General features: G+C 55.7%; 2 protein-coding genes across 2 annotated transcripts; one reads left to right on the plus strand and one right to left on the minus strand.

Annotated features, from left to right (window-relative positions):
* The first annotated feature begins 151 nt into the window (after positions 1-151).
* On the plus strand, positions 152-1,800 carry BBLN (bublin coiled coil protein). The gene is made up of 3 exons (XM_088146898.1): positions 152-352; positions 791-1,040; positions 1,471-1,800. The coding sequence occupies exons 1-2, from the start codon at positions 259-261 to the stop codon at positions 973-975; spliced, it is 279 nt and encodes a 92-aa protein (XP_088003024.1). The 5' UTR covers positions 152-258; the 3' UTR covers positions 976-1,040; positions 1,471-1,800.
* Positions 1,801-2,188: 388 nt separating this feature from the next.
* Positions 2,189-14,164, minus strand: CIZ1 (CDKN1A interacting zinc finger protein 1). Its single transcript, XM_088146897.1, has 15 exons — positions 13,932-14,164; positions 11,914-12,026; positions 10,450-10,619; positions 9,933-10,050; positions 8,884-8,938; positions 8,392-8,471; positions 7,905-7,981; positions 7,482-7,658; positions 6,900-7,030; positions 6,548-6,632; positions 6,340-6,453; positions 5,052-5,216; positions 4,437-4,506; positions 3,304-3,425; positions 2,189-2,856 (listed from the first exon to the last, which is right to left on the minus strand). The coding sequence occupies exons 1-15, from the start codon at positions 14,012-14,014 to the stop codon at positions 2,353-2,355; spliced, it is 2,064 nt and encodes a 687-aa protein (XP_088003023.1). The 5' UTR covers positions 14,015-14,164; the 3' UTR covers positions 2,189-2,352.
* Between the last annotated feature and the right edge of the window lie 1,267 nt (positions 14,165-15,431).

Here is a 15,431-nt window from a genome sequence, read left to right on the forward strand (position 1 = left end):
TACTAATGACGGAATACGTTGCAGTGCCCTCGAGGAAACAGACCCAACAGTATTTCGGAAATACCGGGGGCGGGGCGGGGGGCGCCGGGCAAGTTCCCAGGCGGGGGCGTGGCTGAGCCCCCGCGGCCCCGCCCCCGCGTTCCATCCGGCCCTTTGCAACTTTGTCTCCGCGTTCCATCCGGAAAGCCGGGGGCGGGGCTTCGCCGCTGCGCCCCCAGCTGATTCCGGACCGGGCGCCTTCCGAGCCGCGCGGGCGCGATGTCGGGTCCGAACGGGGAGCCGCAGCCGAATCTGGGGCGGGGCGGCGAGGAGGAGGAGGAGGAGGAGGAGGGGGGCGGCTTCGGAGAGGCAGGTAACCTTGAGGCCCCTTCCAAGGGCAGATCCTGAGCGGACCCCCGTGCGGCGGGGCGGGGCGGGCGGCCCGCGGTTCCCCCCGCTGGTCGCGGAGGATCAAGCCGGGGAGGGCTGCCCCGCAACGCGCGGGAGGCGCGCAGGGGGGGATGCCCGCGAGGAGGAAGCCGGCGGATCCCGGCGGCGGCCAGCCGAGGAGCATCAGCTCGCTGTCCCTTTGCACCGGGGCCTCCGCCTCTTCCAGCCCTGGAGGGGCGGCGGGGGGGTGGGGGAAGAAGGCCGTCTTGAAGCCCGCAGCTAAGAGAGTCTTCGATTTTATTTTTTTTTTTGCAATTTCTCCCCCAAAGAAGAAAAGTCGCTAAGGCACGGGGGGAATGGTGGGTGAGGCCCCCGGGGGCCCCTTTGAAAGGACGTGGTTTTTCTCTCCCCCCCCGGGCAGAATACGCTGCCATCAACCTCATGCTGGATCAGATCAACTCCTGCCTGGACCACCTGGAGGAGAAGAACGACCACCTGAACACGCAGCTGAAGGAGCTGCTGGAATCCAACCGCCAGACCCGCCTGGAGTTCCAGCAGCAGCTGGGCCAAGACGGGGGCACGCGGAAGGCCGAGCCGGGCTCGTAGGGCCCCTCCGCTGTGGGAGGCCGCGCGGACCCTCCCGCACCCAACGCCCCTCGCACCGGCTGAAGGTAAAGCCCCCAACGCTTCTGCAGGGCGCCCTCTAGCTGGTATGGGCACTGAGGGGTGCCCAGGCGCAAAACAGATCCTGCCTGGGCAAATACTTCCTGGGCTGTGTGGGCACGGGGCCCCAAGCTGCCAATCCATCCTTTCGCCTCACAGGGGAAGGAAACCCAGCCCAACCCAACCCAGGTTTGGCAAATCACAAATGAACCCTGGCCCCTTGAGCGCCAGACCCCTCTGCCAAGAATTCCTGGTTCTGCAGCCTTGCATGGCTCCTGAACGAACCCTCCGTATATTTCAACCTTCTGGTGAAAGATTACGCAGCGAATTGATAACCTCAAAACCCCCCAACATGCTTAGATTGTGGATATTTCAGCTAAAGGACACTCCTCGGTAGCTGGTCTAGAATCGCCCACGCGCTCTCGTTTTCTTTCGCAGGGTTTTGGCGAGGCTCGTTCCAGGCTTCTGGATGACGACGACGTGAAGAATTGTTTGCTCCATCTGGGAAATTCTACAGCGAGGCCGTACCTGCCCACCACCCGGTTTCGTCTCCCTAAAAGCAAATCGGACTTTGAAAGGCTGTTAACCCCTGCTAATGGGTTTCACGCCTGGCACGGCTGACATCTGCACGGATTCTCTTAAATCTGGCTCCAAAAAAAAAAGTTAAGAGTCTCGCGACTGAGTTCAGAGGTCCCCATGCTGTAAGATCTTGTCGGGGTTTCTCACAAAGGGACTTTTAATAAATGGGTGTGGTTGTGAGAAAAGTCACACGGAGGGTTGTCTGTCAGTGGAGTTTGTTTTAACTGCGCGCCGCAAATCTCTCGCGTGTCACTTGTGAACGGATACGGCCTGAAGATTTCTAGCGTTGCTGCGAACATTCAGCCTGGGGTAGGCTAGGCCAGAGTGGGTCAGGTGAAGAGACCCCCCGCTCAGTGGCCGTGTTTATTTGCAAAACAGGCTAAGCTGCCTTAACCGCTCCTGCCTTAGCCTGTTGCGCAAACCCCAGAAAACACGTTCTTACAGTAACTGAGTTATGCTGTTGCACAAACTTGGTCACTGTTTAAACCACGGAACGCCAAACGCCTGAGACCGTCTTTCCCGTTCAAATGGGGTCTCTTCTTTCGCTGCTTTGAAGAATTACTCGGGGTAAATCCTGCACCGAAGACAGAAAAGCTGTAGGGTTTTTAATTTTTTTTTTTTTTAAACAACCAACTGCAGGAAAACTAGAGCATCTCTTTTTCTCTATAAGTAGAAGGCGAAGGGAGGGAGAAAGCTCTCAGAAAAATCTACAGATGAGGAAGGCCGCTTTTGCCATAACTCTCATCTTGCCCTGCGCCGGTTTGACCGCCGGGGGGCAGAGACAGTCTCTCCTTCAGCCGGTGTGGGAGGCCCCCCATCCCGGCCGGCCATGCCTTTGCTCGGCTTGGCGTCCTCTTCGTTGGTTGATGCTGAATCTACAGCCGCCTTTTGCTGAATCTCCAGACTAAGCTGCTCTCCTGGGGGGTACAGTCCAGCCCCCTCCCCTGACACCCCAGCGTCTTGCCCTAAGGAACTGTCGCTCACCGGCGACGGGCTGCATTTCTCATCGATGACGGGAGCTCCGCAGATATCCTCCGTTTCAAAGTCTCCCGGGCATCTCTGGATTGCCCCGGGGGGCTCAGAAGGGGCCCCCAAGGTTGTAATTCTCTTGTGTCCAGTAAGTGCCTCTTCAGGATCCTGCAGCTTCGTTGCAGTGGGAGCCTGTTGGTCGCTCAGCCCCTGAAGGGGCTGCAGGGGGGCCTCCGCGTGTGCAGCCGTGGCCTGGAGCCGGGAGGCCCGGTATCGCTGCAGGCAGAAAAGAAGCCAGCCCTGAATTGTGAACCCCGTCTATGCCATCACAATTTCACAGGAGCACGCTAGTCCTCATGGCAACAAAGCTATCTAGGGGCATAAATTCAGCAGCCGAATAATTAAGGTTCTGCAATGAACATTTTCAGGCACCAAGACACTGCTTTTTTGCGGGGGGGGGGGGGTTGGGGTAAAGTAAAGCCAACTCCAAATGGCACCAATCACAGAAAGGTGCCCGAACAGTGTTCAGCTTTCCAGGGCAACAGAGAAGGAAGTTAGCTGGCACAGAATGGGTACTGAGCTCCGGGTTAAAGATCGACTTGATCCAAGCAGGCACGCTGGGGACGTTGTGGGATCCCCAGTGCCAGGATGGGAGAAGGGAGTTGAGTTAAAAGAATTAGCAGAGGGGATGAAGAAAAATGCGAGGCAGCGAGAAGGGCTAACCTGAAGGTTCTCAAAATGCATCAGGGACTTGCAGTGGGTCAGCCGCGTGGCCGAGTCGCTCGAGTAGAATTTGTGGCACAGCCGGCAGAGGAAACCTGCCACGGGAACCAGAAAGTCCAGGCCTGCAAAACAACGTGGAGAGGAGAAGGGCACGGATCAGGCCCAGCGGGAAAGAAATGATAAAAGCCCCCGAGGAACACAACGGACGATGCGGTTCAGGAGGGAGACAGTCAAGGTAGTCCTGCTGTGTGGAGAGGAGGAAGGTGTTAATAAATTAAGGAAAGGGGAGACGGAGGAACCATCTGGAAACAGAAATAATTCAAAGACGACAACAGGAACGGTGTGTAACTACAGAAGAGGGAAGGCAATGAAATCACAAGGAGGGGCAGACAGGGCCACGAACCCCTCCGTTAGAAAATTCTGCAGTCAGATCTTCCCATGTCCCAGAGGGAGGGGTGGTGGGAGCAATGCCCGGGGCATGGGGGGAGAATGTGGGGGGGAAATCCCCAACAAGACAGGTCACTTGGCTGCTTTTAAGAACTGCATTTCAAGTAAGCTTTTCAGAGCCGTGGAGAGAAAGGGAGAGAGATGGTCATCCTCCGAGAACAGAAGGCCCTGGCCCTCACTGCAAGCCAGTTAACATGGAGGGAAGCCGCGGGTAGGGGGATGAGAGAAATGCACTCTGTATACGCTCAAGGGAGCCGCCAATTGCTCTGTTTCATCCCTATTGATGGAAATAAACGCAGAATAACCCTCACGAGCCTATGAAAGGCGTCAGTCCATGTGTGGCTGGCCCGTGGTCCGGGTTCCCCCGATTCAGGGCTGAGGCTGGGCATTATGGGAATTTGAGGTTTAGCACCGCATTTGTTTAGCGTTGCTGCGAGAAGGATGTGATCTTCCAGTTGAGGATACGAAATGAACCAGGCCAAACCCAAAGCTATTGGTATAAAGGTGTCCCGGCAACGCACAGAAGGCGAGGGGGTGAAGGTGGTGGGGGAAACGGGGGCCTTTCAATCCAGGAGCAGGTTGTCACCCTGCCGAGCCTCTGTGGGTGGAGACAGAGACAGGAGGCAAGAAGAAGAAGGAAAAACACGCACACATACACACACACAGTGCCAGCTAGGCTCCCTTACCGTAGACCGTGTCTGGACAATACTCAACATCTTCTCCTGGGTCTTCCACAGACGCTTCTCTGTGCCCAACCTGGAGGAGGAATGATTGGGGGGGTGAGAAACTGAACTCCCCTGTTCGGCGCTGAAGTTGGAAAGTTGGTTCTCAGGTTTTGCAGAAGAGCGTAAGGAGGAGGTTTCTAGGTCTGGGTTGACCGGTGCTTTGTCGTCCCCCCTCTCCCCCCATATCTACACTGCAGCTTGGACGCAGCTCACGAGGACTTGGGTATGTGCAGTCCCCAGCATTCAGAGGTGCCTCCTGGCTAGCCCTGGTGAAGAAACATCTGCAAATGCACCGCTGTATGCCCTGCAGATGGCCTTGGAGGAAGCATTCCGGAGCCATTACAGAAGCAAAGAGAGAAGCGTCGCTTAAGCCCTGGGAAAGGAGACCGTGAGAGGAAGCGGCAAGGCTTAGACCCCCTTAGACTCGAGGGGGTCGGAGAGGGAGGGGAGGAAAAACAGGCAGGCTGGCAAGATCCTGTCACGATGGTCTCTCCCCATAAAGCTAAATTCTAAACTTCCTGGGGAACCCTTTTGCTCCACTCCCCCACCCGGCAAGCAGAGCTGAGAAACCCCCACCTGCTGACTCAGTGCCTCTGCCGAATCCAGCTGGCCCGCCTCCCCGGCTTCCTCATCTTCCTCCTCATCTTCCTCATCCTGCTCTTCAAAGCATCCCACAGCGTCGACCGTGATCAGCTCCTCCGAGTCTTCTGGTCCATCCAGCTCCTTCTCGGCCAGCCTCACCTGGCCATGCGCAGGAAAGGATGGGGTCAGGAGGGATGGACAGACAGGCAGTCAACAAAAAGTTGGTTTGGGAAGAAGCCAAGTTGCACACAATTCCTGGGGGGGGGGAGCTGCTGATGCCTTCAGGGCAGACCCATCAAGGGGATCTCAAATCCTTCCTTCTTGTCATCCTTTGGATATCGAAAACGGACCTCCTTCGTTTGCTCTCCTTCTTGACTGTGAAGCCAGTTGGCCAAACGATCCACTTGGGGCCACAGGGACTGTTTTCCACCCCTCTCTCCGCGCCATGGGTCAAGGGGGCATGACCACCGTGTTGTATGGTGTGAGCCACAAAAAGGGGTGAATCCCAGTGAACTCCAACCAGACCACACTTCCACAAGCAGAGCCATAGACCATTGAAACTCAGCTGGCGGTCCTTCCTGCCCCATTGTTTTTAACGTTTTCATTTCTAACCACCTAGAGTCAGGTGGCATATCTGTTTAATAAACCCTCCTCCTCCTCCTCCTCCATGAAACAGAGCTGGGCAGAAACAGCAGAAAAATAACCCTTGTCGTTTCAGAATTCTGACTGAACAACCCAAGTGTGCAAATGAGGCTGTTTTATGCAGGTGAGGCTTCACCGCTCACGCTGGAGAATCTGAATTTTTTTTTTTATCATTTACAGCTTTTCTCAAGGCCAACCGGGGCCCTAAGCACAGCCCAACCCCTTCCATCGCTTAACGGACACGAAGGGCTGAAAAGTAAAGTTGACTGGAAGAGCTAAGGGCGTGATCGCTGGGGAGGGGGTACTCCCCTCCCCTCGGTGCCCGAAACGGGGCATTTTGCTTAATGGTTAATCCAGGGCTGGCTTTCCTGATTCCAAGTTTGCAGAGACAAGACTTCAGGGGATTGCCAACAAGCCAGGGGTTGGATCTGAAATAATATGGGATTTTCGCTGGGGAAGAAGTGTTCTGCTCCAGCGTAGAGCGCCTGCTTGGCCCGCAGAAGAGCCAGAACTAATGCAAACAGAAATTAAGATGTGGGTAGACCCACAGCACCCCTGACCAGCTTCTGCTCAGGCAGGTTTGACCCCCCTTTCCGTTCTCCCTGAAAACAGGCCTCGGGGACCCTTCTTCTCCTCTGACCTCTTGAGCCTTCTGCTTATGCTCCAGGGACTTCATGTGCTCCACAAACTTGCGGGGAGTTTTGAAGTAACGGCTGCAGACGGTGCAAAAGGGGCGGAGGAAACGTTTGGCCAGCTGGAACGAGAAGGGAAAGGGAGGGGGGATATTTACGCCGGCTGGACGGCGCTCTCCCGTTTTCCGAATCGGCCACGTGCCCGGCCGCCATTACCTTGTGTTCTTGAGTCCGACGATGCTTGATCAGGTCACCCCTGAAGTTCAGCTGGCAGGTATTACACCAGCGTTGCTGGCTCTCCCTGCAAGAAGCAGGGCTTCTTAACGAAATCGGGAAACCCACAAGGATGTCTCAACCCTCCTCCAACCTCCCTCTTTCTCCCATTGCATATTCCTTGGGCCCCGAGACAGCAAACAACTAAATCCGGGGGAAACTGCTTGACTCCACTCACACCACCTCGTTTGTGATTGTGATTCTCGCTGCAGTGCAAGGCAGGGGAGCACACAGTAACTGGGGGGGGGGGAGATGTTGAGGTTCCTCCAGGGCAAGGCTTTACCCGCACGCCTACCCGTCTCTGTCTGCTGGCGGCGTTGGCTCCTTCGCCATAGGCAGCAGGGAGACAAGGCAAACGTTGCTCATCCGCTGGATGTCCTGGAGCCGCTGCTGATGCTGCGTCCCTGCCATGTGCGTCTGGAAATTCTGGAGCAAAACCAACCGGGGGGCAATCAACCAACCGTCGGTTAGCTGCTGCCTCAAACCAGCCCCTTCCTTTGAAATGGGACTTTTCCAAAGCGAGAAAAAAACCCCGAATCGTGTGTTCAGAAAACTGAGGGCCGAACAGGGGAAGGCAAGATTTGGTGACCGAGGCCGGCCTGGGACTTTGCTGCCGTGGGTGGGGAGCCCCTGTGCCAGCCTACCAGGAGCCAGGATTGGTTGTTTTCTTCCTGTTTTTTTCAGGGGCAAGCTGGCTTTGTTTTGAAACCACGTTTGCCTTCTCAAGGCCAGCGTTTCGTTCTTCAGAGCATGAACTGGGTCCTGGTTTCCACAGACAGGCGTGCTTGGAGGAACCAAGACGCTTCAGCCTCACACACACATACACACGCACACCCTTTGAAACCTCTTGCACCCGCGGCCCTTCACCGCTCCACACCTGTTGGCTGCAGCAGTTCGTTCTGCAGATGTAGCAGTAGAATTTCAAGGCGGCTCCGGGGCTGGCGTGCAGGACGGGGTGGGACGGGCCCGGCTTGAGCGCCGGGGTGGTGCTGATCGCCCGGCTCTCGCTGCTCTGCTGGATCGTCACCTTCAGAGTGCCAGCGCTGCTCACCACCTGGTGGGCAATTGCCAACGCGAGGGGCTCTGTTCAAGCTCTCTGGGGCTGGACGGCCCTTTCGCCAACGAGCAGCCCCCTCCTGCTCCCCCCGCGGCCAAGAGGGAAAGGAACAGCTTGCCACTCCGGCCACATCTGGACTGCTCCTTCGCACCCCCTTGGGCATCTCGGTTTGGGCCGAGGAGCCAAAGAACTAACCACGAGCTCGCCTTGATTTTTTCCCCCTTTTGGGGTTTGCCGGCTCACCTCTGGCGTTGTCACCTCCTCTTCAAAGTTCTCCTCCAAAGCAGCGTCCGCGGCATCTCCTTCCCCGGGGTCGGCATCTAGGAAACAGAGGCGGTGGGGATACACGGGGTTTGGAATCACACCGGGCTCATTGGAGACAGAAGAAGTGGATTCTCCAAAGCCAAATCTTTCGGGGAGGCTTTCGGGGAGCAGCGGCTACACTGGATGACCACTGGGTCTCCCCTTACAGATCTTTATAGCTAGTACTTTGTACTCGTTTCTATTTTTTTTCTAAGTGTAATCCTTCATAAAAATTATTTGAAAAACAAAAGACAGCTTTTCCAGAGGGCGCTTGGGGCACGCTGTAAGATATTATAGCGTCTCAGGGCTTTAATGCACGTTTTAATATTTTCTTGGGTTTGGGGTTACTGCGAGCTGCTGAGAGCCTGTTTCGGGTGACAGGGGGATAGACGTCTGATGAATAAAGAAACGGTCTTAGGGCCCTTACCCTCCAGCTGAGATTCAGCGCCAGCCTCTTCTGCTTTTAGAAAGCCCGCTGTATCTTCAGAGTTGGAGATTTCTGCTTCACTAGCAGAGGGAGGAAAAAGAGGGGGCCGTTAGAAGAAATTCGGAGCAGGGCCGACGGGCAACGTCAGGAGAAGCTCGGATCGTGTGGGGGAAGAGAGTAAAAAGAACTAGAAATCTATTGGCATTGAGATGCCGGCGATGCTAAAATGCTAAAAACGCCCGTTTTAACCACACACAGCTTCCTGTTCATCCTCACGCTTGCTCAGAACACAGCAATGCAGTCGAGGCTTCGCTTCACCGTCTAAACCAGCGTTTCTCAAACTTGGCAATTCCCCAGAAGTCCCCCGGCCAGGCCAAACCTCTCCCCTCCTTTCCGGAAGACGCTGGTGGGACATGACGCATCTTTGGGGGACCCAACGGAGCAAGCCTCCTGTGACTCTTCCGGGATCAATCATGCAGGAATCATTCTTACCTTCGGAGCTGCTTGGCCGCCGGCTCGCCATCCCGAAGGGACTCTAGCGGGGTCTCTGCAAGCCCAGGGAAGAAATCATCAGGCTTGCAAAAACAGCGGCAGAGTCAATAACCCGTGGGTGGTTACGCTGCCCGTGGTACCACCCGTGGCATCCGGCAATCATCCTCCCGAGCATCAGAAGCTTTAGCCAGCTTTCTGATCGAGCAATTACAATCTGCAAGAATGAACTTGGACAACCGTGAGAACAGTTGCCAAGTTTCCAGCAACAGCGGCATCTTGCAGAAACCGGACGGCAGCCCATCCTCGTTTTCATGTTTCTTTCTTTCTTTGTTTTTCTGTAGTCTACATTTTATTCCTTTTTTTATTGTGGTTTCTGTATTTTAAACATTGTATTTTATGGCTCTGGGATGGTAAATAAACACACGGATCAGGCCTCCTCATTCTGGGCTGACGGGGTACCCTTCTAGAATAGGGTGGACTACAGTACCAAACCACCGCGAAGCACCATTCATGCGGGCTGGACCAGATGGGTTTTGTAGCCCCCAAACTCTCAGGGTAACGTGGGTTTCTGGAATCCCTCCCACCTTATTTGGTTTAGCTTATTCACGCAAAATCCTGGGCAGAAGGCATTTATTTATTTTTTTTAACGGGTTTGTTAAAAAATGTGAAACCACCCAATCGCTGAAGCCCTCTGGGCGGTGCGCAATGCCTGTCTGTTTTGGACCTGGCCCATTCCACAGATCCAGCTGTGGTGGTGTGTCAATTATGGTTTATGGTCCAGCAGGTTGCGTGAACCCAGCCCACGATGGCTTATTTAAAAAGTCCTAAGGAACAAACCCTCTCTTAGAGCGACAGGCGAGCCCAGGCGAATGGGACTGAGTTATAAATCCAACCTTTTTTTTAAAACAGGATGATGTTTCCACTTTCCCCGCTCTGATCTGGGGCCCAAGATTTCCTTCCTTGTCAAACATCTGCCAGCCGAATCAGCCTCTGCAGACTCTCGCAAGGATCTGACCCCTTTTGCGCAACCGAGAGGTATGTTGCCCCACCTGAAGGCGGAGAGCCAGGCCGCTTTCCCACCGGTGCAGCCCCCTCCTCGCCTTGCCCTTGAGAGGAGGACGACGCGCCGTCTGCCTCTCGCTTCCTCTCGGCGACCCTTGGAAAGTCCTGCGGTTCAACGGGCAAGAAGAGATGTGAAAAAAACAGAATTGCAAGGTTGGCTTTTTGCTATTTCTTTTGCAGACCGCTGTCTTGAGTGAACCAGCTGCTCCAAGGGCTGGAAGGCAGCAGATAGACAGATAAAAGGACTGGGAAAATATGGAAGCCGTCAGGGCTGTTGTTGAAGGACAATCGGCATCGTTATCACAACGACAACAGCAAGAAGCCGGCGTAGCTGAGCGGCTAAAATTGTTGGATTTGGCAGATGGAGGGTCCCTTCGCCCCTTGACTGCAGAGCTCACCGGCAGCTCTCTCTTGACCCTGCCTACCCCGCAGGGGTGTCGTTCATACCAGGCGGATGGCCGCGAGAACCGCAGGGAAGGCGTCGAGCTCCGAGAACAAGCTCACCTTGCGAAAAGTCCGATTCTGGCGATGAAACGGGAGGGCCGAGAAAGCCAGGTGGGGGGGCTTGAGGGAGACCCCCACCGGCGGGGGGCCCAGCAGAGAGTGCCGTGTGGCCTGAGGGAAGAACTGCTGCAACACAGGAGCGGCGGCCACGTTGAAGCCTCTTAAGTTACCTGTGAAGGCCCCAAAAACGGCAGAGAAGGGAAGGGAAGAGAAAGATGCACATCGAGCGTCGGGGCCAGACGTGGGCCACGCCCCACATGGCTGGAGGCTCCCCTCGACTCCTGCCATCCAAAGATCTTCCCAGGGCCTGTTTGCCAACCGCACGTCCAGGCAGACAAAGGCTTGCACGATATCCTGGACTCAAACGGGGTGGCGAGGGGGATCGGCGGCATGGCCGGCCGTTTCAGGGTGTGTTTTGAACCCCGGACCCTGCAGTTCGGGGAGTTCAGTTAACCAGGGCTCTGCGTCTTGGCCCAACAGCCTTTGGCAGGAACTCACTCTCCCGACCAGGACGAGGCAAGGCGAGAGGAGAGATTTCAGGAAGAATCGGAGGGCAATTCAGCTGGCAATGGAACAGGGGTGGGTGGTGGAAACAATCTGAGATGGACCGGGAGTAGATTCTCCCAGACGTGTCAGACTACAATTCGCCACCCGCCTAGGCACCGGGAGCCGATATCCAAGATGCCTGGAGGGCACCTGGTTGAGGGAAGGAGGAAACCGTGTTTCGTGGCTGGAATGGCCAGGAACGGAGCACCTGCTGAATTATTCACCGGCGTGCCTGTTCTCAAATGTCCTGGCTTCACGTTTTCTGAAATGTAAACCCGCAGCGACCAGAGGCCACTCGGGGTCCGGATCACTGTGGCAGAAAACCCGCCTCATAAACACCAACGACTGAAAAAGATCTCTAGGATGGCTTTTTAATTTTTTATTTTCCCCAAAGCTCGCAAGTTACAGCGAGCCGTTGGTCTCTCACCTCAGAGGAGCCAAGATCAAGAAAAACAAGATTACACAGGTCTTACAGATCAGTGTTCCTCAGCCTTGGCAACTTGAAGATGTGTGGACTTCGACTCCCAGAATCCCCCATCCCCCATGAAAATACATACAGGGAGTCCTCGTTTAGCAACCACAATGGGGACCGGCAACTCAGTTGTTAAGCGAAGTGGTTGCTAAGTGAAACCACAACTGTGCTTACGATCTGATTTCAGCCTTCCTTTGCTTTACGGACCTGCGAAGGTCGTAAACGCGAGGACTGGTTGTAAAGTTACTTTTTCATCACCACCATAACTGCAAACGGTCGCTGTACGAGGCCGTTGCTAAACGAGGACTACCTGTATGCTGTACTGTATAAAAATTCATTACAAAATAATTGATACAAATAATTATATAATAGTATAATTAAGTTGTGCTGTGTCGATCTGGGCTGAAGGAAGGGGAAAAAAAATGAGAAAGCAGGAGAAATTGTACCTTGCATCTGTTGGATGAGGAGGGCTCGCTGGAGCACAGGGTTGGCGTTGAGGAGCGAAGCTGGGTTGGCAGCCTGCAGGGTTAGCCTCGGCTGCTGAGACGCGGTCCCCGGTCTGAGCAAAAGAAAGGGCAGAATATTCGGAAACCTCTAACCCCAGAAAGAGAAAGGATCTGATTCCAGCAATATCGGTTCAGAAAGCAAAGGGAACCTTGGACATCTCAGGTAAACCTTTTTTTGCGGGGGGGGGGGAAGGTGACCCCTGAGCTGACGTAGAGGCCCTCCCATGAATTACAGCCCTCCCCAGCAACTCCCAATCTGGGCCTTTAGGCAGGAGGAAACTCCCGCAGGAGCGAAAAAGACGCCGTTGCATTGCACGTGTTTAAAATCAGAAGCCTAAGAAGGCTTTGGCTGCAATCGTGGTGCCCATGCCAGTCCCCAGTCCTTGGCATCTATTCTTGTGAGCGGCAGTACAGACCCAGGTTCAGCATTCCTACAGAATGCCGGATTCCCGACTCTGACTGCTTCTCGAAAGCACCGTAATGCTCCAAATCAGTGTTTCTCAACCTTGGCCACTTTAAGACGGGTGGACTTCGACTCCCAGAATTCCCCAGCCAGCAAGTCTTAAAGTGGCCAAGGTTGAGAAACACTGCTCCAGATGATTGTTGGACATCCCCTCAAAGCAGAGCAGTAGGTTTTGCCAGATCCAGGTCAAATTCCTCTCGTTGTCCATGCTTCAGCAAGCAGGCATGCCAGGTATCTCAAATGTGTTTTTCTAGGCAACACGTGATAATCCACACAGGATGTGCCCCTCCATCACGGAAGGCCCACCGTGGGAGCTCCAGGACTCCCTGGGGAGCAGCAATGCCCCCAAGAATTCTGGATGAGGTCCTTCCCGTGTCACCCAGAGACCCCAGAATTGAGTCTGCGTGCCAAGCAACGCTTCCCGCCCTGGGCTAGAGCCCTTTCGATGCGGGGGCTCAGCATGAGACAGCCCACCGCCCCCCCCCTCACTGGAAGGGCGGCTGGAGGCTGTTTGTCCAAGGCTGGGAAGCACTGCTTATGTTGTCTCAACCTTTGGGGGTCAAAAGTCTGCTGGATCAGAGATCATCTTAATTCAACGGGGTCATCTGAGCACAGCCCCTGCACCCCCCCTCCCCAGTGTGTTTCATCTTGAAGTTTGCTATGTTCCCCTCTTATGCAGGCCCCAATCCCTCCAAAAGTCCTTTTGACGTTGCTTCGGAAAGAGTTTGGCCCCAAGGTCTCGCCCAGTGCCATGAGTCCAGAGGACCAGGGTGGGAACCTCCCTGTTGGAGAAACACAGCCTCTCCTGCTGGGGGAGCAGCAAAAGTTCTGCAATTCACTGTCTTGCGCACAGACACACACAATCCTCAGGTGTCTGCACCAGAGACTGGGGGAAAACAAAAAACAAAAAAACTTCCATCAACCTCAGCCAACTTCCTACCCTAGCTTCTTTGGGGGAGTGATGGGAACTGTAGTCCAAAGCCCCTGGAGAGCCGGTGAATGGGAAAGCGTACCCCGTACTTTTTAGCGCTGGGGGTGTCAGAGATGGCAGCCCAGGCTCTCAGCGCGGGACTGGTGGGGAATCCTACTTAGATGGGGGGCTCTACGCTGGCTGGGGAGGATGGGAATGGCAGTCTACGATAGTCCAGTCCTACCGGCAGAAGGAGAGGAGCTAAGTTGGGAGACCGACCGACCGGCCGTCCTCTCCGGCGGACTAGGCTGCTCTGCGCTGGGCAGCGCCGTCCAGCTGCCTCGGGGGGCGCCAGCCCGGCGGCAGAGGAGCCCCGTCGGACCCCCAAAGCCGCGCCGGGCCCCCCGGGCCCCGCCGCGGGCGCGCGCAACCCCCGGGCACCAACGCGCGCGGTTACGCACCGCCGGGCAGCCGGGCGCGGCGCCTGCAGGGTCGGGGCGCAGGGAGAGGGCGCGCCGGGCACCCCCCGGCCCGGCCCGGCCCGGCCCGGCCCAGGCCGCCCCCGGCCTCGAGTGCAGGGCTTACCGGCTCGGCGGCGGCGGCTGGGGCAGCGGCGGCTGCTGCTGGAGGAGATGCTGCAGCCGGAGCAAGTGCTGCTGACCGAACATGGCTGCGCGCCCGGCCGGGCGGAAGGCGCCGGGGAGCCGCGGGGAGGCGGACCAGGAGCGCCGGCCTCGGCTGGCGGCGGCGGCGGCGGCGGTTCCTGGCTGGCCGGCTGGCTCGCGAGCGCGCCTCGGGGGCGGAACGAAGGGGCGCGTCCCCAGCTCCGCCGCGCCCGGCTCTGCGCGGAGAGCGCCCCAGCGGGCTGCCCAGCCGGCCGGGCAGGAGAGGCGCGGGCGGCCGCGTGGAAGCCCCCACCAAGCCTGCGCTGGCGGGGGGGAGGCCGGGGGCGAGGGCGGAGGGACCCTCTTGGAAACCGGTTGAGCGGACCGGGGAACCCTCCCTGCCCGGCAGCGCTGCCTGCAGCGGGAGCGAGTTCTGGCTAGGCGCGGGTGCGAAACGCTCAGCGAGGACTCCCCCGTTTCAGTTTCGGTTTTTAAGAGCCAAAGGGGCAGCTGCAAACGGGGTTTGAGAAGAGACCCCAATTGCTGCGCCTTATTGGCCCAAGACCCCCCCCCCCCGGTGCAGCTGCGGGCGGAGATAATCCGGTTGAAGGTTGGGGCCGTGTCGTGCTAATTGCGACCAACCTGGGCATGCATGTGCTGTAATGAATGGAAAGAAAGTGGCATTGATTGACCAGGAGGCACATGAGAAGCTGCGTATACATGCCATAAATAACCCCGGTTTTTAAAATGGGAACTTGAGGAAAAGGGGGGTGAGCCAAGAGGCGTGTGGTTTGGCGGATCAATACCTACATTGGCAGGTCCCCCCCCCCTTTTTTTAATCCCATTTTTCTGTCTGCAAACCTACAGAGGTTCAGATCAACATTCCTTCATTCCTACTCAGTCAGTCAAACTCCTTCGGTCAAAAACCAGTATATATATATATATATATATATATATATATATATATATATATATATATAAAAAAAACTGTTTAAAAGCAGAGGAGGACGAAGCGAAAAACACAAGCTAAACACAGCATGTTATTGTCAGTATTGTCACCCCTGTAAGCCACATCTCTGTTCATTCCTGCTTGTTCCTTGGAGGTCCCAAAGCACTGAGCACAGGGATCTGCAGCCTGTGATCTGTGAGTGTGGCGATCACCGCCCCAGGGGAATTGAGCATTCATGTGCATCAACGCCACATACAGGAGGCAGTAAATTCCTCTGTTGAACAACAAAAACTTCTGCAAAACAGTAAGCTAAAAAATACACAGTCACGCGTCACGGTCACGATCACACATTCCCAAAGCTGGTGTCTTGGTGAAAAATGCCTGAAATCCTAGTCCTGTGAAGAAACCATTGAACGCAGTAAGGCCTGCATAATTACACACAGGGACCCTGTTTTTATGTCCATATTTTACTTAGGAGCTACTTAGATTTTTTGGACCGCTTTTCCAAGAAAGTTTTAATGCTCTGATCCC

The sequence above is a fragment of the Python bivittatus genome, unplaced genomic scaffold (genome assembly GCF_059951505.1).
Source record: "Python bivittatus isolate LINGU-HERP-01145 unplaced genomic scaffold, Pbiv_v1 ctg000160_np1212, whole genome shotgun sequence".
Lineage (NCBI taxonomy): Eukaryota > Metazoa > Chordata > Lepidosauria > Squamata > Pythonidae > Python > Python bivittatus.

Excerpts from the sequence above, each read along its gene's own strand:
- BBLN (XM_088146898.1), top strand. The coding sequence starts at position 259 with ATGTCGGGTCCGAACGGGGAGCCGCAGCCGAATCTGGGGCGGGGCGGC. Across the intron at positions 353-790 it reads GGGCGGCTTCGGAGAGGCAG|AATACGCTGCCATCAACCTC; the intron begins GTAACCTTGAGG and ends CCCCCCGGGCAG.
- CIZ1 (XM_088146897.1), bottom strand. The coding sequence starts at position 14,014 with ATGTTCGGTCAGCAGCACTTGCTCCGGCTGCAGCATCTCCTCCAGCAG. Across the intron at positions 10,620-11,913 it reads CCTCATCCAACAGATGCAAG|GTAACTTAAGAGGCTTCAAC; the intron begins GTACAATTTCTC and ends GGGCCTTCACAG. Across the intron at positions 3,426-4,436 it reads TTGTCCAGACACGGTCTACG|GCCTGGACTTTCTGGTTCCC; the intron begins GTAAGGGAGCCT and ends GTTGTTTTGCAG.